Source organism: Vulpes lagopus, chromosome 10, assembly GCF_018345385.1.
Source record: "Vulpes lagopus strain Blue_001 chromosome 10, ASM1834538v1, whole genome shotgun sequence".
Taxonomy (NCBI): Eukaryota; Metazoa; Chordata; class Mammalia; order Carnivora; family Canidae; genus Vulpes; species Vulpes lagopus.
The window spans coordinates 73,946,105-73,970,874 of NC_054833.1; the positions used below are offsets into that span (position 1 = coordinate 73,946,105).

At 33.3% G+C, this 24,770-nt stretch overlaps 2 protein-coding genes and 1 pseudogene across 10 annotated transcripts in view; 1 reads left to right on the forward strand and 2 right to left on the reverse strand.

Annotated features, from left to right (window-relative positions):
* Window positions 1-24,770, forward strand: part of DOCK7 (dedicator of cytokinesis 7) — a 220,919-nt gene that overhangs the window by 80,184 nt on the left and 115,965 nt on the right. The gene's annotated exons all lie outside the window — the stretch shown is intronic.
* LOC121499409 lies at window positions 3,666-4,951 on the reverse strand (annotated as a pseudogene).
* ANGPTL3 (angiopoietin like 3) lies at window positions 10,047-18,175 on the reverse strand. The gene is made up of 7 exons (XM_041769979.1): window positions 17,652-18,175; window positions 16,792-16,902; window positions 14,202-14,313; window positions 13,078-13,191; window positions 12,362-12,457; window positions 11,563-11,829; window positions 10,047-11,197 (listed from the first exon to the last, which is right to left on the reverse strand). Exons 1-7 carry the CDS (start codon window positions 18,144-18,146, stop codon window positions 11,013-11,015), a joined length of 1,380 nt encoding a protein of 459 aa, XP_041625913.1. The 5' UTR covers window positions 18,147-18,175; the 3' UTR covers window positions 10,047-11,012.

Sequence of the window (24,770 nt, forward strand, 5' to 3'; positions counted from 1 at the left end):
AATATTTTTTCATCAAAAAATTGGTTTCAGGTTTGAATTTTATATAATCTTTTTTTTATCTTATGTACTTCCTTTAAGAATCTTATGTAAAATGCTTTAATTCTTTAACAGACATTGATAAATTGTAACATAGGATGTCAAGTTGGATAAGTTTCTTACAGCATAGAAATGTTAATAGTGCTCTGTTAGTAATAGGGGAAAGCTTTTGAATCAAGAAGGATACATTATTTTAAGAAAGAGATTAATAATTTTCTACTGTAAGGGTGTCTTCATAGAAGTAAAGAAGTTAGGTACAGAAGAATATAGAAGTAGAATTATGGTTTCTGTACTTCGTTGGGTTTTTTTTCCTGTTACTTGTTTGACAAAAAAGTTTCATTTTAAATAAGAAAGATTATAAAGGTGATTGTATGCCTTTTTTAAAAAACCAATCTCTGGGTTATAAAAATAAAGAATAGTTTTTGTATTACTTGAAATGGTATTACTCTATGCATATTTTATGAAAAATTGGGTATGTCACCATATTTTGCAACCATATTTTATTTTTAGGAATTATCTAAAACTGGAGATTGACTGTTTTTTTCCTCTTTTTACATGGGGATAATAAAAGTTCCTATGTCTTAGAGATTTGTGAGAATGAAAAAAGATAATACATATAAAGCTTTTTGCAAAGTGCCTGATACATACTAAATATTCAATAGAAGCTGAGTCATTATTATCATTGGCTTTATTAGGTTACATTATGCTTAAGGAGCATAATCCTTAAAGCATAAGGATTCTGGGCTTTTGGGGATACAATTAGATAAGAGAATGATTTTAAAAGGGAAGTTATCAAAGTTAGTGGTAGCTCGCTTTGTATTATTATTTGAACCTTCAATGCCCATGCAACATGAACAATAAATCACATAGATTTATTATTCTCCTTAAAAATGTTAAAGAATTTTAATCTCATGGATAGCTAATATTTTTGGGAACTTATAGTTTGTTAAAAAAAAGCCTTTATCATATCTAGAAAATTTAGTAAACAATTTTAGAATGACAAAAGGAGATTGTATGAAGCATCATCAGATATCAGCTAACATGCAGATATGATAAAATATTTGCATAAGTTTCCATTTATATTTGCTGACTAAATTGTTGCTGGATCACAATATTCTTCTGGCTCAGTTTTAATTCTTTTTAACCTTTTAAGGAATGTGTAGCGGTAATCTGTAATTTCAGGTAATACACATTAGTGTCATTATACAAATTTATATATGTACATTTTCCCAGTGAATAATAATAAAAAAATAATAAAGTGGACACTAGGACTCCTTTTAGTTTATATACCACCATTACCTCATTAACTGTGTAGCAACCTGTATAGAACCAGTATGAGGGCAGCCCTGGGGGCTCAGCGGTTTAGTGTTGCCTGCAGCCAGGGTGTGATCCTGGAGACCTGGGATCAAGTCCCACATTAGGCTCCCTGCATGGAGCCTGCTTCTCCCTTTGCCTGTGTCTCTGCCTCTCTCTCGTGTCTCTATGAATAAATAAATAAATAAAATCTTTAAAAAAAAAAAAAAAAAGAACCAGTATGATTAGCTGACATTCCAGAGAGGTCACTTTGGAACTGAAAAAAAAAAAAAACCCAGAAATTTAAGCATTTTTAATTTAAGTTTTAAGAAAAATTTTGCACATTTTATTTATTTTTAGTACAAAACTTGAGTGTATTTTAAAGGGTTTCATAGTGTAAAAAGGATTTTAAAATATTATTGTCTGAATAGAGGGAGGATGAATGGATTAATTGAAGCAAACATTTGGTTGACATGAGAAAATAGGTTAAAAAGAACTATATTCTGAAAATGACAGATTTCCTATTACTAACACCTTTGCCTCCCAGTTTTTATGATTATTATGAGACAGTGTAGGAAAAGCTGTCTAAAAGGCTATACATGTAAAAAATATATATATTTTAGCTTAATTTGTTATTTTTTATATTTAAAAAATAGGCTTGTAAAGAAGCACTTTGATCACAACAATGTGATTTCTCAAAGATATTTTTAAAAAAATCTATTATTAAGCTGTGCCTAAAATTAGAGATTTTTGTATTTAAATAACTCCCCCTGCCACCCCCCATTGATTCTTCACTTATTCTTGTAGTATGTTAATTCAGGAGGAACCTGGTTGTTTCAAATCCTGTATAGGGGTGAATGAGGGTACACAAATATACGTAGTTTCTAGCTAATGTCATGCATTTCCTATTGTGCCAAACAAATGAAGATTATTTACATCAAATGCTTGCTTTATCAAGGAAGTACATATACTATCAGAGTATCATAGAAAAAATACTAGTGTAATTCTTTTTTTTTTTTTTTTTAAGATTTTATTTATTTCCGAGAGAGAGAGGAAAAAAAAAAAACTTGAGCAGGGCCAGAGGGGGAGAATAACAGGCTCCTCGCTGAGCAGGGAGCCTGATGTGGGGCTCAGTGCCAGAACCCTGGGATCATGACCTGAGCTGAAGGCAGACACTTAAACGACTGAGGCATCAAAGCGACCCAACTAGTGCAATTGTTATATTAAGATAACCAAATAATACCAGTGGGGAAGAATTTTTGTTTTTTAATTGAGTATCTGAAACCATCTGAAAGTTAGATACTGGTTTGTGTGTAGTATTACTCATGTCTCACCTTTGTACTTGACTTCACTGTTGCATTTGAGTTATAAAGATCAAAGTATATCTAATTGAGTAAACGCTGTCTGTTTAGTTTCTAAGAACTATGTCACACATCATGCTATTCTTAGTGAGATTGTTATAGCTGGCCTCTTTCCCAAAGTAGCTTTAGTTGTAGCCACCTCTGAACTTTCTTTTTTATTTTATTTTTTTTAAAATTTATTTATTTATTTATGATAGTCACACAGAGAGAGAGAGAGAGGCAGAGACACAGGCAGAGGGAGAAGCAGGCTCCATGCACCGGGAGCCTGACGTGGGATTCGATCCTGGGTCTCCAGGATCGCGCCCTGGGCCAAAAGCAGGCGCTAAACCGCTGCACCACCCAGGGATCCCGAGAACATTCTTTTTTAATTTTAAAGATTTTATTTATTTGAGAGAGACACTGTGAGCAAGAATGAGAGAGAGCGAGCATGGGGAGGGGCAGAGGGAGAGGGCTCTCTGCTGAACTAGAACCCTATGCAGGGATCGAGTCCAGGACTCTGGGATCGTGACCTGAGCCAAAGGCAGGCGTTTCATCAACTGAGCCACCCAGTGCCCCAGAACTTTCATTTCTTTGTTTTTCTTCCAATTTTTAGAAAGATATTATCTAGCAAATACTGTTACTAAGCATAAGAATGAATGCAGTGGTTTAGACCTGTAACAGTTAAGAAACAAAATGAAAAGATGCCATTTGTTTTGATCTGGACCTTGGTTAGCAGTTAGGACTATGCCTCACACATCTCTTAATAATCCTTAGTAAACTTGTAGGTTTACTAATCTAAATGTAGTCTTATTAAACTTTTTATAATGGAAAATTACAAACATATACAAAAGTAGATAGAACAGTACATTTATCCTCCACTGTCATTCTTTCTTTCCTTTTCAAGTTTTTAAAAAAAATTCTAGTTAGTTAACATAAATTGTTTTATTATTAAGTAATTTCTATGCCAATGTGGGACTTGAACTCATAACTGAGTTTAAGAGTTGCATGTTCCACTGACTGAGCCAGCCAGGTGCCCCCCCCCCTTTTTTTTTTTTTTAGTGGATCAGTTTAATTAGATTTTTTTTTTTAATTAGATTCTTTGTAAGAAATTTAGAACACCAATTTGTGAGGGTAAACTCCATTTGTGAGAGAAAACCCAGAGCAGAGGTAGCCCTGAAGCTGAGGAACAGCTTTGAGTTTTGGCAAAATTTGCGAGCCCACAGCTTTCTGATCAACCTTGTGCTGCTCTGTAATCTCATATTTCTCCTTCTCTGTGTCAAAGATCTCCCCTTCCTGGTGTCTTCATTTATGCTTCTGCTGCTTCTTGAGATAAGCGTCAGTGAGATGTTTGGGGATTTTCACACTGTTGATATCAATTTTGGTGAGAGTGGCAATGACAAATTTCTGGTGTGTTCTACTCGTAGGAACTTGGTTGAGGGCCAGAGGTCCAGTCAGGTAGCAAGCCACTGCTCAGTTGCTTCAGGAAAACCACCCTCTTGCCTCTGTGGCACCCAGTGAGGATGATCAAAGTGGTCCCAGGAATGATGCTAGCTCGCAGCTTTCTCACATGCTGACTGAAAGGTTTTTTGCCATGGCTCAACAGCTTTTGAGGCACATTTTCAGTAGGATAATACCCAGGCACTTTGTGAAGTTTAACCAGTCAGGTACCACCATTCTTGTCATCACCAACTGGTTTTATAGCAGTAGCAAGAACCTTCTTTTTCTTTTCAACCCTGGATTTAGCTGCTGAATACTTCCTCTTGTACGTGGCCTTCCTGGAATACATAGCCCATCGGGAATATCTGCCAATTCCTTTGACTAGGAAAGGTTTTGGCTGCAGTGGGGCTTCCCTTTCTTTGGCGTTTTAGCCTTGAGGTTACCCTTTGCCTTGCCACCAGCATCAGCCTTCTTGGCTTCAGGTTTCTTCTTAGTATCGGCTTCTCACCTTTTTCACCCGCTATCTTGCAAGATGGAAAAGAGAACTCGGTTGCCCCTCTCTACTGTTTCATCTATTACCTGTTCCTTTTTTTTCCTGTAGTACTTTAAAACAAAGCCAAGTAATTATATCATTTCACCTGTCAATCCTTCACTATGTTTTTCTTTTGAGTAGTTTAATAAGCTTATTATGTGCTGATTGAGTTTTTCCCCTGAACTTTTGTTTCTAGAAACAAATTGGCCAGTCAAAAGTAAATGTATATTGTTTATATTATGACCCATATAATTCGTGATTCTTGAATGACGTTATCGTATTATGGTAGATCGTGCTTTGGAATTGGGGTTCTTAAAATTTTTTTGTCATGGTACCCTTATAGTCTTGTGAATCCTATGTTCTCTTTTTTGGAATAATGTTTTTACATGCATAAAATAAAATACATAGGCTAACAAAGGAAATCAATTATATTAAATTATAATTATCAAGATATTAAAGTTACATGTTTCTTTATTAATGAATTAAATAATATCTAGCCACAGGTGTAAAAGTTGCCATATTTTCTAAGCAGTAAGAAGCATGTGACAATATTCTGAGATATCTGCAATAGTTGTGATGCAAAAGTATGTATGATTTCTATTAATGACAAATTCTCCTGTTTTACTAATAACTGGTATGGTTAGTTTCCTACATTCAAAATATAAGGAAGTGGGCAGCCCCAGTGGCGCAGCGGTTTAGCGCTGCCTGCAGCCTGGGGTGCAATCCTGGAGACCTGGGATCGAGTCCCATGTCAGGCTTCCTGTATGGAGCCTGTGTCTCTGCCTCTCTCTCTCTCTCTCTCTCTCTCTCTCTCTCTCTCTCTCTGTGTGTCTCTATGAATAAATAAACAAAATCTTAAAAAAAAAATAAGGAAGTGAAAATTTTAGTGAAAATTAAGGGGCATTTTTCTTCCCATTCAAGTTTATAGCCCCCTGCTTTAGAGAGTATTAGTTTTTGTATTTATTTTTAGTTTTCATGAATGTCTGGAGTTATTGCTGTATACTTTGCCATTCCAGTTTTGCCATAGATATATCATAGTAGCTTTTATTCTACCTTAATTGATCGTAGTTATATTTTAATGACAATTTTTTTTTTTTAGAGTTTATTTATTTATTTGACAGAGAGAGAGAAAGAGAGAGAGAGAGAGCGCGAGAGCACAAGTAGGGGAAGTGGCAGGCAGAGGGAAAGGGAGAAGCAGACTCCCTGCTGAGCACAGAGCCTGAGCCTGATGTATGAGGCTCAATGTGGGTCTCCCCCACATTGGACCATGGGATATGACCTGAGGCCAAAGGTAGATGCCTAAATGACTGAGCCACCAAGGTGCCCCTAACTACAAAAATTTTTGAGTTGAGAGCTCTGTTTGCTAACATTTTAACATAGCCACACTCCTGAGTTTTTAGGTAGGTGCTTGCATTTCAATGTGAGGAGTGTTATCTCAGACTCTGAGGGAAGAAGTCAAGTTTCAGGAACAATAGCAGAATATGAGGAGAGCAGTTTTGTTCTCTTATTCTGAGAATTAGAGTATCTCCAGTTAGGGAAAATTTGTACAGATTACTTACTTAAAGCAATGTGGAGTGATACCCAAGCTCTAATTTTTGCAAATATATACACTTGCTTAGAATTTTAGAGTTTAGAAAATCATTCAAATACCTTATCTTACTTGAGGACTCTATGATATATATTTGGCAGGATTATCACTATTCCCATATATGGGATGTGGGACTAAGGCTTAGTTGCTCAATATTTGAAGATAAATAGTTACAGCCTTACCTCTTTTAGGTTGTAGATTATTGCTCTTTCAGATAGACCTAATCATTTTGTTAGACATATGGTTGTTCCCAGGTTAAAGAAATAAATTTAGAAAACGTTTTTATGTTTGAGATGGCATCCTTGATTTTATAGTTTCTAAAATATCTCTGAAACCTGATATTATAAAGACATTCTGTGGGAAATTGTTAATCCTACTTTCATGACCTTGAACTCAACATTTCAAACCAATTGAGTAATTTTGTCCTAGTTGATTTGCCATGAGAAAACTTTGGACTTTGATAAGAGGACCAACCGTTGGTCATTTTGTTTTTAATTTTCAAAATAGTGTTGGATGATCACTTTGCAGGACATAATAAACACAGTGCTACAGTTGTTAGTGATTAGAAAAATCACAAGGAAATTTGATTATCCTATAGTAGAAAGTGAAATATATAGCAATACACATTCTAAATAGGTTTTATAAAGCAGGCAAATAGTAGGAACTCAGTAAATACTGGTTAATGCCATATTTTTGATTAATGAATGAGCTAATTGATTTTTAGGAATTATACTATAGGAAGAAAAGATAGAAGCATGAGAACATGCTGATTATAAAAAAAAAGAACATGCTGATAATAGAGTAACAGAGAATAAACAGATTATACAAAAATAGGTAACACCAAAATAAGAGATGTGTCTGCTCTCAGTAGAATTCACACTGGTTCAGATTGAACTACTGGTATAGAAATTTGGTAGTGATTTACTAAAATCAAGTAGATAGACTATCTTTTTGATACCCTTGTGGTTTTTATTTCTAGTAGTTTTTTTTTAAGGTTTTATTTATTTATTCATGAGAGACAGAGAGAGAGAGGCAGAGACATAGGCAGAGAGAGAAGCAGGCTCCATGCAGGGAGCCCGATATGGGACTCGATCCCGGGACTCCAGAATCAGGTCATGAGACGAAGGCACATGCTTAACTGCTGAGCCATCCAGGCATCCTTAGTAGTTTTATTTCTATTAATGATTTACTATTTGTGCTTTACTGTTTTTTCTTCACCTACCAGTTTTGAGGGGTACAGGCAGTGATGCTACAAGGTTTTAGAGGGAAGAGCCCTCATTTACTAGGATATTTGTAGAGAAAGTGAGATCATCTGTATCTTGAAGTATAAATAGGACTTAGCCAAGCAGAAAGGTATATAGAGGCATTCTAGACAAATGGAATGGCATTAGGAAAGTATATAGGGGATGTTTAAAAGTAGATAGTTTTGATAAGAGCTAATGGTTTGTGTTGGGCAAGAAATCGTTAAAGAGGTAATCTGGGACTAGATTATAGAAATCCTTGAATATCTGGAAGAGATTTGGATTTTGTTCTGTAGGCTCATGCCCTTCAAATTGGGGTACACATTTTTGCTATATAAGATACACAGGTCCACAAGATAAATATAACATATCTTCCAGGAATAGTACTTTTTAGAAGATTTAGGGAGGAAATAACTGTTTTTACATGAAGATTTATAGAGTAAAAAACACAATTCACATACAATTTTAAGATAAATTATGAGACTTAAGATAAAACCCTAATAAGATTCTAAAAGAAGCTTATACTTATATAAAGCCATTTCATCTTATAACTTTAGAATTGTAAGGATATGTTTTCAGTATTCTCAAGCTGTAACACACTTTTGATAAATTTGAATGACACAGGTCAAAGTAGTATGTAGCCATTATTAATTTGTTTTAGGAAAATTGAAGGAAGACAGACAAACTTAGGAGGCCAGGCAGGAGACTATTTAAACAGTTTAAAATTCAGGTTAAAAGCAGGCCTCGGTAGGCTCTAAACAGTAGAAATGGGAAGAAAGCATATCATATTAACAGGCTTTTCAAAGGAAGATTTGTATTCAGTTTAGTGGCTGATATAGGAGAGGTGGTTTACAAAGTTAGGTAAAAAGGCAGAGATGTCTTCCAGCTTTTTTAACTTGGATGACGGGAAGCATGGTGGTGCCATTAATGGATGTACAGAGATAAGGAGGAGTGTGATGGGGTAGAGAGGAAGGATCAGCAGAGGTGGTAAGGCTTTGATGAATTTATTGGATATGTTGAATTTGAGGAAACTATAGCATATCAAAAGGAAGAATGGCAGATAGGCAGTATAAAAAGGAGAACTGGAGAGAGATCTGGGAATAATATATGTAATTTGGGAATTTTACTCATGGAACATAGACAAGCCCATGAGAATAGATAGAATTTCTGAGGATAAGAGTGGAAGAGATTTTTGAAGATTGTGCATTGGCCCAAATATGTTATATACTAGGAGGGAATAGGGCTATAAAAATGGATTCAGGTTAGGGATAATTCTTGGAGAGTATGGTAATACTGTGGGAGCAAAATGAAAGTCAAATTTGAAAGAATACTGTTTATTAACAAGTTAGTAGATCCAAGAATATGTGGACTGAGGAAAGGCCATTAGATTAGACAATTGTGAGTTGGTGGTGTAAATAGAATACTTGGCAAAGTAGTGAGGACAGAAGGACACAATTTGTGAATCATAAAAAATTCTTTCTATACCAGAATTATCTCTCAATCTGAGCATAATTTATACAGAAAAAACTAAGTATTCCTAAAAGGAACAAAGTGAAACATATTGTGTAAGAATTCTAAAAAATTAGAGGACAAATGGAAGAAGCAATTAGTATTAAATAAAGCATATTTTGTATTCGAGAGCTTCCAGTTTTTTTGGGAAAAAAGTCATTTTGGCATTCTGGTTTTAAAAAATCAATTTTGAAAAAAAAATAAATAAAAATAAAAAGTCAATTTTGAAAAAAAAGGTCAATTTTGACAGTTTGGCTGTGGTCTTAAAAGCTAAAACTTATTCTTTTGTACTTTATTGGAACAAAATATTTATGTAGGATACATATATATATCGTACATATTTACATGTCATATACGTAAAAAATATGACATTGAGTAATTTAAAATACATAATGCTGAATATTTTTTGAGTAGGGTGAATCACTATATAAATTGGGCGCTATATTCTTTAAAATCTAGATTTAATTCAACATTTTATTTTTACCTGGTAGTTTGTTTATTTATTTATTTATTTATTTATTTAATTTTATTTTTTTATTCATGAGAGACACAGGCAGAGGGAGAAGCAGGCTCCATGCAGGGAGCCCGATGCGGGACTGGATCCCGGGACCCCAGGATCACACCCTGGGCCAAGGCAGGTGCTAAACTGCTGAGCCACCCAGGGATCCCGCCCCCCCCTTTTAAATTTTATTTATTTATTCATTAAAATTTTATTTATTTATTCATATTTATTTTTTAAAGATTTTATTTATTTTCATGAGAGACACAGAGAGAGAGGCAGAGACACAGGCAGAGGGAGAAGCAGGCTCCCTGCAAGGAGCATGATATAGGACTCAATCCCAGGTCCCTGGAATCACTACTTGAGCTGAAGGGAAATGTTCAACCACTGAGCCACCCAGGCATCCCAAACTTATTTTCCAAAAATAAATACGGAGAAATGATACTATGGTCAAAAGATTTGCATCTAGTAATCATTGAGGATTAGAATTTAAATTATTTAACTTAGAAATAACATAATCATAATTCTATTACATGTCACTAAAAAACTATAAGAACTTAAATTTCTGTAGTTTTAGGGACTGAAATCTTTATTGAATTTGAAAATGTACATACACATCTGTCAGGCTATTTAAACATTAAGTAGCTAGTTATGATTTTTCCATTTGATAACCTACACATAAGTATTAGACTCTACCATGTCCGGGGGAATAAATTATTAAATTTTAAGTTGATCCACAAATACATTCATTCTCATTATACTCTGACAAGATCCCTTTAACATCGTTTTCACAGTATTTAGTGTTAAAATATATAAAATGTATACAGTATATAGATAAGTTAACAAAATGTTGATACAGTGATACTTGATATAAAGTCAATATGACCTAGTAATCATGATCTACTGCATTTAAGACAGTTAACCTATTTCAGTGCAGTGTTTTATCCTGCTTCATTTGACTTCATAAATGAAGCATACCAGATATTTATTTCAGATTATTTGGTAGCAAAATGAAGCATCAATTTTAAAATTAGTATTACAGATTTTCATATGTACTCTGAAATGACTGAATTTTAATTTTTAAATTAATAATATTACAGCATTTTAAAACTGTACAATTAACAGTCTTTTATGTTTATTTAAATTCATAATTTTAGCAAGAAAATTAATTTTTTAAACTGAGGAGTTGTAAAATTAGCCTACATGATTACTCTTAAATAAACATCCTTAGAAGTTTTTTATTAAAAAAAAAAAGACTTAAAAATTCACCCATTGGGTAAAGTTTAGATCGTGACTTCATAAAATTGATTCTCACATGACAAAATATTTGAGTAAATGATATCAGAAGAATTTTGCTTGGGAAAGGTAACTGGTGTTCTTTGAGGTAATTTATCAATATGCTTACTTTTTAAATTGATAGTGACTTTAAAATAAAGAATCTATTTCTAAAATCTTCTATTAGGAATTTAATATCAGATTATTAAACCACAGTGACTTCAAATGAGTTTAATTTGTTGGTTTTTTAATTTGTTTCAGCTCATTCAGAGCTTTCTGTAGCTATTGGATGGATCAACATTTTCGTTGATTTGATAGAGTATAACCTTCCATTTTGAGACTTCCAGTATAATCCTCTTCTTCTCTCTGGCTTAGTTTTGGCTCTTTGCTTGTTATATTTACCATTTAGGTTGTTTTCCCCACAAACATCGTGCCACCACCAGCCTCCTAAAGAAGATAGATATGGAATTTAATGAATACAGACTCATGTAGTTACTGTTATTATATTTCCCAATGAGTACATCTTCACTTCTTACAAATATGACAGTATTGTATGCATTTGCATGTATCCCACTTTTAAATAATCTGTATAAGTCCTCTGTATATCACCCAGAATAAAATATCTGAAAAAGTTATAGGTAAAATACCTAGTTGAACTAGAATTAATAGTTATATTAAGAGATTTTTACCTACAGAGAAAATGCTTATTTGGGATTCAGTTTTTAAAGAGTTGATACTGTATAGCTTAGCTAATAGTTTGGGAAGGTATTTTGTAATATGAAAATGAAGTACTGATGTTAGGAAAAGGATACCTGAATAACTTTCTGGACAGTTGACATGTCCTTTTGCCTTGTGATCCCAAGTAGAAAACACCAAATCTTTGTGTTCTGGGAGTGCATTGGGAATATTGCCAGTAATTTCAACAAGGTGTAATGTATAGTTGGTCTCATGATTTCCCAAGTGAAAGAAATATTCAATATAATGCTTGTTGTCATTCCAGTCTTCTAGTTCAATTCGCAAAATGTAATTAGATTGCTTTACTATGGAATGTATCTTCTCTAGACCCAACCAAAATTCTCCTGAAAAGAAAATAAAAATCTGTGGGTTGTTAATTTTAAATCACATTTTCTATAGTGTACACTTATAATACTTAAACAATTAAGATTTAAACATTTATTAGTACTGTACATCTCAGTTTCTTTGTCCCTTCTACCTTCCAAGTAATTAGTATCTAAAATGTTATAAAAGAAAGAGTGGTATTAAGGATGGTTTTCTTCATAGCTCATTCATAGCACTTACCACTTATCAGAGCAGAGCTTTTAGTCATAATTGTCTTTAATAATTATAATTATAATTAGAAACCATTAAATTGTGATACATACGCTTAAGAATGGACGTGAAATTGTGATAAGTATAATTCAAATAGATGGCTTTTAATAAGTGTAAATTACTAACAGATATGTAATTATTTGTCAGTAAGTCCTATGAAGGCCGGGACTATTATTCATTCATTGTTGCATTCCTAATGCCCAATTCGAAATAGATTCCTAGTAAATACTTTTAAGTTCACAAGTGAATGGATGAATGAATGAATGAATGAAGTCACCTTACCATCAAGCCTCCCAAAACCATATCTGTAGTTTTCCCAAGTTTCATTGAAGTTTTGTGATCCATCTATTCGGTGTTGAATTAATGTCCATGAACTACCTGTATATCATGAACAAAATTGTGTATTTTAAGTAGATTGGTGTGACAAAATACGGTTTTCTTTTTTGTTTTTTAATTTTATTTATTTGAGAGAGAGAGAGCATGCACGCCCAAGCAGCGGGAGAAAGAGACTCTCCACTGAGCAAGGAGCCCAACATGGGGCTTAATGTGGGGCTTGATCCCAGGATTCTGGGATCATGACCTGATCCAAAGGCAGACTCTTAACCGACTGAGCCACTTAGGTGGCCCAAAATATTGTTTTCTTGTCTTGATTTTAACTGGTGGCTATGTAATATAGCTATTAATATTGTTATGGTAATACCATTTTATTATTTATTATGGTCTCAAGAAATTAATTAAAGGGCAACTAATGAATCTATCTTAAACTTATTAATAATAGTAATTTCAGGTTATATTCTGGAAAAAGATGGAGAATATTGAATACATGCATTGGTAAATACAAAAATAAATAGAAGTATTATAAGCCACTTATAACTACTTATGTTACTTATATTTCATTTTATATGTATTCAGAACAAAGATAATAGGATTAGTCTTACTAATAGGCAGTGAATAACCTGAGCTTATTATAGTCCATTTTCTCTTCAGGCTGGTTTTACCTGATTTAACATCACAGTAGACATTAAAAACTTGAGAGTTGCTGGGTCTAATGGAATAGATGCCACTTGTATGTTCGCCTCTGTTATAAATGGTGGTACAATTAGCAGGAATGTCTAGAATCAAGAAAGTGTTATTACATGAGATACAGTAATAAGAATGGTATCTTTAGAGCTTGAGCTTTTACTTGACATTTTATGGAATTGTGTTGAATGTAGCCTTTAGCCTTTTTCAGTAATGTATTACCAAGAAAGTACTTTATGCTGAAGCAGATACATTAGATTGTATATTATGCAAACAGTATTAAAATGGTTATGACTAAACTGATTTCCTTTTAGGAAAAGTGACAAAATGAGAATTTTAGACATATTTTTGTGAGATATAGGAAATATACCGCATATGAAACATTATTATAGTGCTTGGTGCATAGCACTTCAACAGATTTATGTGGAAATAGTGAACATACACGAAGGAAACTTAACAGAGACCTTTTGTGTGTGTGTATGAATTACATCAAAGTAAATGTGTTCTGAAAGCATCATTTTGTTAAAAGTTCAGTTGGGAATGGAGATTTTGTTCTTTCATTTTTGTGTTTCTTTTTTTTTATGAAAATTTTCAGCAGGAAAGTAGAAACATTGGAGAGAACTTCATAGTCTTTCCATCTGTATTCAACACTTGTTAATCTTTTGCCAATTTTGCTTCATAAATATACAGGTACACAAATATATTCTGCTGTGCTATTTGAAAGTAATTTGTAAACATCATGACCCTTAATTCCTTAAATATTTCAGCTTGTATCTCATAAATATATTATTTTCATACATGAGTATAAAACTATTATTACATATAAAAAATTTTAAAATAATATCATATCTAAAATCAAGTCTACATCTGTATTTTCCTGATTGTCTTAAGAATGTGTTTTATATGGCTGAAAAAATTTAAAAAAAAAACCTGCCAGGATCCAATTTAGGTTGACATGTTGTATTGGTGGATTTGTCTCTTTACTCTCTCTTAGTTTAAGAACAGGCTCTAAGAATAGCAATTTTTAATGGGAATGTCTAAGGTAGTAGAAAAATTTGATGATAATATACCTTCAAGAACGAAACACAACAAATTAACTTACCATTATGTTCTACATTTTTTGTTTCATTCAAGTGAAGAAAGGGAGTAGTTCTTGGTGCTCTTGCTTTAGAAGAAAGAGAATTTTCTGTGGATTCTTGAATAACATTTCTTAGCTGATGAAAGAATATAAATTTTCTTTTAAAAATGATGCAGAATTACAATTAGGGGAATCTGAGGGAGGATATCAAAAGTATAACTTATATGTGTCTTTAAGTTCATAATCAGGCACACTAATGCGTTTGGAAAAACTATAGAAAGAAAGAGAGCAAAGCACAAACCAGAAATTGGTCAAAAAGCCAGCCAGACCAAAGGTAAAGACTTTGCTTAGCATTTTTATTTATTTATTTATTTATTTATTTATTTTTTTTTTGCTTAGCATTTTTAAATACATTCTGTTTAGATATATGAATAGAATATGTATTCTGTGCTGTTACAGGCAGATTTTAAGCTTAATTAAATCTCAGTTGTAGGCCTTATTGATTAATTCTCAGACCTGCCTTAGAGACCTAGCATATACTTTGAACAAAGCTGCTTTCTTAATAGGTTTTTGGAATGTAAATGTTACCTGTAGAAGTATCAAATTGGCAGGCTTATTTGGTTACTTTCAATACATTCAATATTTCATTGCTAGTTTTTGCAATAATGGTTTATTTTTATGGAAAGTGTGCTGGGTTTGCAATTTATTGACTGATAGCTTTTCTATTAACGGCTGAGAAAAACAGATTATATAATATCTTACTAGTGTTTTTTGATGTTGGCATTTCCTGTGACCTTATTCATAAGGATCTATTGCAGAGTTCATTTACTGGATATTAGCCTTTTCTCCTAAGTAACTATGTGATATGAAAGGCACTTAACTTACAGAGTTTTGGAATCTTACTTGAAATTTGAGGAAATTCGATTAGATGCTCTAAGGCTTCTTCAAACTCAGATATTCATTGTTTTGAATACTTCATACATTTTATTATTAGACAAGATGTGTATCATTTGATAGTAGTGACATTTTGCTTTTGTAAGTAGGCTCATTTAACCATAATAGAAGATGTAAGAAAAATGAATTTAGAAAAATAATGTAATGAGGGAATTATGGAAATAAAAATTAATTGGCAAAAAATCCTTTTGGATAATTAGCAAAAATAATAAAATAACCTACTAAACTATGATTCACAGCAAAAATAACTTGAAATTATGAGTCATAAAATTTCTTAAACATATAATGATATGTTTATTAAGTGGAAATTGTTTTATTATTCTTGGCAACTATTTTTTTAATAACTTTCTCCAAATTTGTATTGTTTTTGGAACCCTCTGGAGTGCTGTTTCATAGTATTAATAATTTAATATTTCTGAAATGTTTAGGTTCTCACATATAGTTTTTTCTAAATAGGTATCTCCCTCATCTAGCCAGCTGTTTACATTGTAGATTAATTCTACTATTGGGTATTAGACATTAATTACCAGGCACACAGTTTCTAATACTACTAATAATAGCAAGCTTTTATTGACTTCTTTGTGTTGAATGTGATATTAACCTTATTAATTCAATTTATATTTATTGAATTCCTACTGTGTGCAGATAGTATTTTATATTCTGGACCAATAGCAATGAAAATGAAGAAAATCCCGGTTCGAGTGAGGGGACAGACAAAATAAATAACTAAAATTTTATATTATGTGAAAAAAAGGTAAGTGTAAAAGGAAAAAGAGTAATAAAGGACGTAACAGGTTTGGGGATTGTAATTTTTGATTAAGTGACTTAGTAAGGCTTCACTGAGAATTTTACACTTGACAGAGATCTAAAGGAAATGAGAGTGGGCCATGCAGATACCAGGGAGAAGAACATTCTTATCCTGGAAGATAGAGGGAACGGGGGAAAGGTCCTGAGACAACAGCATGTTTGATGTATTTGAGTAACTTGGAAGAGTTACCCCAGTATGACTAGAGTTGTAGAGATGAAGTCAGAGAGGTAAGAGTCATCTGGGGTCTTATGGACATTGCAAGTGAGATGGGAAACCATTGTATGGTTTTGAACAAAGAGAGACTTGATCTAATTTTGACTTTTTAAAGTTTTTTTTTTTTTTTTAAGATTTTATTTATTTATTAGAGGTGGGGGGGAACATGAGCAGGAGTAGGGGCCATGGGAGAAACAGACTCTCCACTGAGCAAGGAGCCCAATATGGGGCTCAATCCCAAGACCCTTAGATCACAACCTGAGCTTAACTGATTGAGCCATCCAGGTGCCCCTAACTTTGACTTTTGGTAGAATCATATTGAAGATACACTTTACATGCTGTTAATTTTTTTTTCTCACAAAAATTATTTTGGTTCTGTTATTTTCTTCATAGAATAAGTGAGGAAACTGAGAGACAGAGGGATTAAGTAATTTATTTAAGGTCACAGAAAAGTTTTAGAGCCCAGATTCAAACCCAGGTATTTTTTAGCTTCAGAGTTTGCAGTCATAACAATCATGCCAATGTGATCTGTTTACTCATTATCCAACTATAAGTTTTAAAAACAAGTTTAGGGTCTAATATTTTCATAAACCTACTAGATTTTATGTAAAAGATTAGACATATTAAATATTGACTTACCTGGTTTTCTATTTCTTTTATTTGACTATGCTGTTGGTTTAATTGTCTATATTGTTCCTCCACAGTCTGGAGAAGGTCTTTGATGCTATTATCTTGCTGTTCTACAAAAGTCTGTACATAGATTGTAGGGTGGTTAGAGGTTTCTGTCTTTGTTTTTTCTTTTTTCTTTTTTTTTGTTAAATTAGACTTTTTTATTTTTTATAACACTATTACAATCTAAGCTTTTAAAACTAATAGTGGATTGGATAACTAAATATTGGCAACCTTTTTCTCTTATGCTCCTTTCAAATCCTTTTGTCCTTATGTTTTAAAATGTACCATCTCTAAAATCTGATTTCTTGAATTTCAAAGTACTTCAGTTAAATGGAAAAAACAACAGTATTTTAATAAGAATTAATCTTTACCATTTACATATTACTTTTCCCATTTAATTTTAATTATTTTAATTTTAAGACTTTTATCCATTTAATTTTATTTTTTAAAACTTTTATCCATTTAGTTTTAATTTTTTCTTTTTTAACATTTATCCATTTTAAACATGGGAGGAGGGTTTCAAATTATATTCCTTTAACTTTTTACTTGCCTCCAGTGATTTGCAATACTGTAAGAATTTAGTGTTCTAAATTTTACTAATTTGTAATTTTCATCTCAAATGTGAAGCTGTTTTTAAATATAATGTTAGGGAATCGTAAAAACCAATTTGAAATTAGAATGGGAAATTTTCTTTTCTAGAGGCTTTTTTTTCCCCCTGAGAAAAGTATAGTATTTCAAAGATTTAACAAAGTAGCATGTCTTAAAATATTTTTAAAAAAAGATCCACATTGAAAACGAACCATGAACCCTCTTTGATTTCTACTTACTTTAAGTGAAGTTACTTCTGGGTGTTCCTGAATTTCGGGTTGATTTTTAATTAAACTGGTTAATTGCTTCTCCAAATATCTCACTTTTTGTTGAAGTAGAATTTTTTCTTCTAGAAGGCTTTCAAGTTTTGAGTTGAGTTCAAGTGACATATTCTTCACTTCTTCATTCTTGACTTGCAATTTGGATGTAGTTCTTCTGAGTTCCTTCTCTTCTTCTTTGATTTCATTGGTTTGCAGTGATAAGTCATAAAAAGACTGATCAAATATGTTGAGTTTTTGAAATATGTCATTAATTTGTCCCTTAGTCTTATGGACAAAGTCTTTGAGACCATGTCCTAACTGAAGGAGACCATTGGCTAAAATTTTTACATCATCTAACATAGCAAATCTTGACTTTGGCTCTGGAGATACAGAATCATATGATGAATAGTCTCGGTCAATTTTGGAAGAAATAACTAAAGGAATGATAAAAAGAAAGAGCTTAATTGTGTACATTTTTATCCTAATTACTCAACTAATTTTCTCCTGTAAGCAGAACCAGACTTCTAAACTCTATATATACCGCTATTTGCCACATGAACAGTAAGGTTGGCAGGTGAATATAGTTAATCATTAAACTGTGTAAACTTGTACGAATGTAACCTTCTACATTGAGTTAGATCAATGCTAAATGAAATCAAAGAAATGAGCAATTAACTTACTGGGTCATATCTAATTGTTGCTGTATTTTGCAATATTATAAACTTCAGTTTTAGAGTTGTGAGAACTACTTGTTTTTAATAGCTTATTTTAATTTCTCATGATTTTAAAAAGAGATATACAATTAAACTCTTTTGATTGGCAAATTCACATTAAGGTTAAGGAAAGTTAATGAACTAAGTGCTTTCCCAAATTGTATTTTAGTTATTTGGAAACAGCAACCTATTCCCATTTCTCTGTGAAGCCTTCCACCACTTCTTCAAGTGGTATTAATGGCTCTCAATTCTGCATTCTCATGATACTCTATATAAGCTAATATATGATTATATATTCCTTATTATTTATTAGTATGTCTTTTTGCTTCAGATGATCTTTCCTAACCATATTTGTATATTATCACAAATCTCATACATTAAAGACATTTCACTCCCTTTCTCTGTTATATAGAGTCTGTGTCTGTGTTCTAACCTCTTTCCCATGTACCCACTGAAAGACCAATAGATTAGGTGATCTTCTAAGATCATGTCAGAATTATATACTTCCGATGGCTGAAACAATTTGCCTGTTATAAGTTTCTTTGAATTTTGTCAGTTTGGTAATACACATTTAACAAAACCCAACAAATTACTAGTATGTTCAAATATAAATGTTCTACTGTGCTTCTAACTTAGTGTTAAAAGGAAAACTACTAAATACTTCAGTTATATTATAGCTGATTATCCTTTTTTTTTTTTTTTTTTTTTTAAGTGAGAGCGTGTGCATGCACATGTGCAATGGAATAGCAGGGGCAGAGGGAGAAGGAGAGCGAATCTTAAGCAGGCTCCACACCCAGTGCAGAGCCCCACACAAGCCTGGATCTCACAACCCTGAGATCATGACCCAAGTGGAAAACAAGAGTCTGAGGCTTAACTGAATGAGCCACTCAGCTGTCCCTGATTATCCTCCTTGAGTGCTCATTGAGAACATTTTGAGGAAAAATCCTTTAAAAATGCCTTATCTTGATTAATTAATGTAGTAAAATTGTTAAGAGTGTGGGCTTTGGAATCAGAATCAATGTTATCTGTATAACAGCCCATACTCTGTCCAAGAGCCACATCTAGCTGTCTGGCTTTGGAGAAGTTACTTACCTTCCCATACTTTCAGTCTTCTCATCTGTAAGTTGAGGTAGTTATAGTACATACTTAATAGGATTATGGGAATTATAAGAAATGATATGTGTAGAGCACTTAGAAGAGTGTCTGGCAAATAGGAAGTACTCAAAATTAGTTATTATATCACATATAAATGACCTTTGAACCTTTGTGTGTGTGTAATTAGGCCTATCTGAAAAAAATTTAAATAAAGTTCATATTTTTTTTTTGCAAAGAGAAAAGCTTTAGCATAATGAATTTTAGTTTAAATTGTAAACTGTCAAACAAAACTTTATAAAATGAACCATTTCCAAATTTTTGCTCTTGGAAATGCCTTCTCATGGCGTCAAATAGAGGCCCTTTCCTTTGATGATTTAGGGTAAGGGCTTTTGGATTTAATAGCTACAGTCGGTAGTATACCATAGTGGTTAGGAGTAGGATTCTGGAGAGAGGTAGGCTGACTTAGAATCCTGGCTGTTGGGATCCCTGGGTGGCGCAGTGGTTTGGCGCCTGCCTTTGGCCCAGGGCGCGATCCTGGAGACCCAGGATCGAATCCCACATCGGGCTCCCGGTGCATGGAGCCTGCTTCTCCCTCTGCCTGTGTCTCTGCCTCTCTCTCTCTCTCTCTGTGACTATCATAAATAAATAAAAAAAATTTAAAAAAAAAAAAAAAGAAAAAAAAAAAAAAAAAAAGAATCCTGGCTGTCCCATTCTTCAGCTCTGTAACTCTTGGTCAAATTAGTTTTTCCATACCTCTGTTTTCTCATCTGTCAAGTGAAGGTAATACCTACTTTATAGGATTGTATGAAGATAAGAATTAAATTTTTTGAAGCACAGAACACTGGTATAAAGTAAATAATCATAATTTCTTAGTTACTTTTTGTTAATTAGAAATAATCAATGCATTTATGCCCATACTATAATATTTTATTGGTGAATATTATTGTATCTCATTTTAGATGATATAAGTTGTATAATTTTGATGAAATCTAGGTTTTCTGCATTTCGGTGTCTTGGACCTTGGTAGGTATAAGGAATTATATCTTTTGTTTAGCCTTATTTTTAAGTGCCTATATACAGAACCATATAAATATTTCTGTTTGTAAGAGAAATAAAGAATCCAAATAAATAAAAAAATATAGATACTTCCACTAATAAAGAAGAAAAACAACAAAAATTCTTATTCTTCATTTTCATCTTACCCTCAAAACTGTTAAATGTTATAGAAGTTAAAAAGTATATAGAACTAGTGAAGAAATTTGAATTTTCTCCCTTATTTTTAAAAGGAAAAGTGTTGTGATCATTGGTCATGAAGGGCATATTTCGAAACTTTTCTTAACTAAACTGTCTACTTTTCTGGCTTAAAACTATTGACCCTGATGTTTCATCCACCCTCTAGTTGAGGGGAGACTGAAATGGGCCAACTTCTCCTCTCTGTTGCACTATAAGCTGTTTATGGGCAATATCTGTATCTATTTTTAATTTGTATCCTTTATAGTCCTTTATATAGTAAAATGCCATATATATTTGAGAAAGAATATAAATATATTGAATGAAAAAGAGAATGATAAATAGTAACATGCAAATTTTATACCTAGAAAATTTGCATCTAGTGAATGTTTAACCTGTTTTGATATAGGAGGTTCTTTTTGAGAAAGGAATTTGAAAAGTGTTTTGAATTTGCCCCTTCGAGTGCCTGAAAGTAACTGAACACTAATACCAAAGACAGGCTTATTAAGTAATTTCTTTCCATTTTGGTTACTGTATTAGAATATTAACACTTTCTGTACAATTGATACGATTTTTTATGTGTGACACTAACAGATTAAAGGCAATAGTGTTACATATTCTTGGTTTTTATTATATTGTCTCTAGGTAGAAATAACTGGATAACTTTTTTTCTTAGATTAGTTTGACATGTTACTGCATATACTTAAAATAAATAGATTGCCTGATCATGAGCTGTAGAATACCAACATGGAATGTAATGAATACAGTAAGGGTGTAAGTGATTTTATATCTGCCTTTTAATGCCTCCTGTTTGACTATACATCGTCAGAGGTGGAATCTAATCTTTGCTTGAACTTGTGCCTATTTAAATAGAACCCTAATCAAGTATAACCAGTAATGTTATGAAAGTTAAAAATTTTTGTGCCAAAGAAAATAAGAAACTAAAAATTGGGCCCTAATCTAGGGATTAGTTCTTAGTTTCTAAGAACTAATATCCAAAACATTTTAGCTACATAGAATTTTAGGACATTTAGAAGTCTTGTTTAAGTTTCAAGCAAAGCAAAGTCCTTTGCCTTCCCTCAGGTTGTGCAATCTTCCACAGATGTAACTTTCAAATAAAACACAAGACATTGGGACCTTTTGAATGTAGGATTCTTTTTAATTTCTTCCTTTTAAAAATGTGATCATTAGGGCCACCTGGGTGGCTCAGCAGTTGAGCATCTGCCTTTGGATCAGGGCCTGTTCCCGGAGTCCTGGGATCAAGTCCCACATTGGGCTCCCTGCATAGAGCCTGCTTTTCCCTCTGCCTGTGTCTCTGCTTCTCTCTCTCTGTCTCTCTCATGAATAAATAAATAAAATATTTAAAGAAAATAACAATATGATCATTTGTCTTTAATATTTGGTAGAAAGATTCTGAAAGTAACTTCATGAGAAGGACACATTTATAAATAGAAATATTTATATTAACTAAAGTGAAGAATAATGCCAGATTCATATATTGGCTTCCCTTTCCTCTCTTTGTCCAGAACAGAAACTGTCCAATGGAAATATAGTGTGAGTTATATATGTAACAAAAAGTAAGAATTGTAACAAATGAAGTTCATTTTATTAGTACGTTTTATTTAATCCAGTATATCAAAAATTATTTCAACATGTGATCAATATAAAAACATTAATTAGATATTTTATATATTTTTTCATACTTAATCTTCCTAATAGAGTATGTTTCTATACTTCCAGCATATCTCAGAATAAGTACACATCAAGTACTTAGTAGTCTGATTAGACTATTTTATTGGATACTGCAGATCCAGAAAATGAATGATCTTTGAAGTAATTAATTATTTCATGTATCTTACTTCCCCCCCCCATGTTCACTATTAATAAATGTTAAATTTTTATGCTGAAGGTACTTATTGTGGAAACCCAGATATTTCTGAAGCTTGTAAAAAGTAAAAATCCTAGGGGCACCTGGGTGGCTCAGTTGGGTAAGCTACCAGCTGTTGATTTCAGCTGGGATCATGATCTCAGGGTTGTGGGATTGGGCCCCACAGGTGGCCCCATTTGGGACTCTATGCTCACTGGGGAGTCTGCCTGATATTCTCTCTCTCCTTCTGCCCCTCCCTTCTGCTCATTCTCATGCTGTCTTTATCACTTAATAAATACATTAATAAATAAAATCTTAAAAAAAAACAAGAGTCATCCTGACTTTTCACTATTAACATTTTGTGGTCTATCATACTAGATTCCTTGGGTGAGTAGCTACACGTGATTCCTCATGTCAGTTATCCTTCGAAAGTATTGTGCCATTAAAAATTAAAAACAAAAAAGTATCGTGCCAGTTTACATCCCTGCCAAGAGTAATGAGAATTCTTCTTTTCCCATGAATTTTTACCAGTGCCTTGAGTTAGAAAACCAAAAGTATTAATAAATTCTTTTTCAAAATGATTTATTTGTTGTAGAGAGAGAGAATGTGCATGCATGCATGCACACCAAGGAGGGGCAGAGGGAGAGAGAGAATCTCAAGTAGACTCTTGCTGAGCACAGAGCCTTAGGCAGAGCTTGACCCTCTGACCCTGATATCATGACCTGAGCCAAAATCAAGAGTCCAATGCTTAACTCACTGCCCCATCCAGGTGCTCCCTAAATATCAATAAATCTAATAGGCAAATGCATCTAATATCTTTCCTGGCCATCTATTTTGTTCTCTTCATAAATTACCTGAGTGTTATGTAAGTCCCTTCCCTCCAGATTCCTCTCCCCTTTTTTGTTTGTCTCTTTCTGACTAATTGTGGGAATTATTTACATATTCTGGATACTAACTCTTCATCTTATAAGTAACAAATAGTATTTTTACAGTTTGTCATTTGTCTTCCATCTATGTTTAGCTATTACCTGCTCTGCAGAGACTTTAAAATCTGTCTTTTATAATTTTTGTGGCTCATGATCAGAAATGCCTTTCTCACCTATAAAATATGGTGTCTTTAAAGCTTATCTCACCTATAAAATATGGTCTTTAAAGCGTATCTAGTACTTTTATGGCTTTCTTTTTATTATTTAAACCTTTCATTATTCTGGAATTTATTTTGAGGAGGGAGCAAAATAGGAATTCACATTTTTTCCCTGAATGGCTAGGTCAACACTTCATTAATCTACTTTCTCACTGCTGATTTGCAGTTCTTCTGAAGTATTATAAATGCATGATAAAGACTTATTAAGTTTATGTGGGAATTAATAGTGGAGTTGGTAGTCAAATGAAAAAGAATATGGATTCAGTTGTATGCCTTTTACCTTCAGAAACAAGTTGAGAAGCTCCTGGGTGGCTCAGTTGGTTAAGTGTCTACCTTCGTCTCAGGTCATGATCCCTGGGTCCTGGGATCAAGTCCTCCATTGGGCTCCCTGTTCGTTGGGGGGTCTGCTTCTCCCTCTCCATCTGTTCCTTCTCCTTCCTCTGCCTTGTGTGGGCTCTCTCTCTTTCTCTCTCAAATAAATAAATGAAATCTTTTTTTTTTTAATTTTTATTTATTTATGATAGTCACCGAGAGATAGAGAGAGGCAGAGACACAGGCAGAGGGAGAAGCAGGCTCCATGCACCGGGAGCCCGACGTGGGATTCGATCCCGGGTCTCCAGGATCGCGCCCTGGGCCAAAGGCAGGCGCCAAACCGCTGCGCCACCCAGGGATCCCAAATGAAATCTTTATTAAAAAACAAGTTGAATTTAAAACTGGGTTATATTGGAAATCAGGTATAGATAACATTTATATCAGGTATAGGTATAGATATCATTTATAGATAATGTTTAGTTAATTTCATTTAACCTGGAATCCAAACTCCCATAAGTATTAGGTAACTAAATATTTATGTTTATTCTGTATTATTCATTCATTCAATATGAAGCACTGTTTTAAGCATTGGGAATATAGCAGTTAACTAGATAAAGTCCTTGCCCTCCTGGAGTTTGGGCTCTACTAAGGAGATACACACGCACATTTATAAAAGGAGATACAGGGCAGCCCAGGTGGCTCAGCAGTTTAGTGCTGCCTTCAGCCTGTGATCCTGG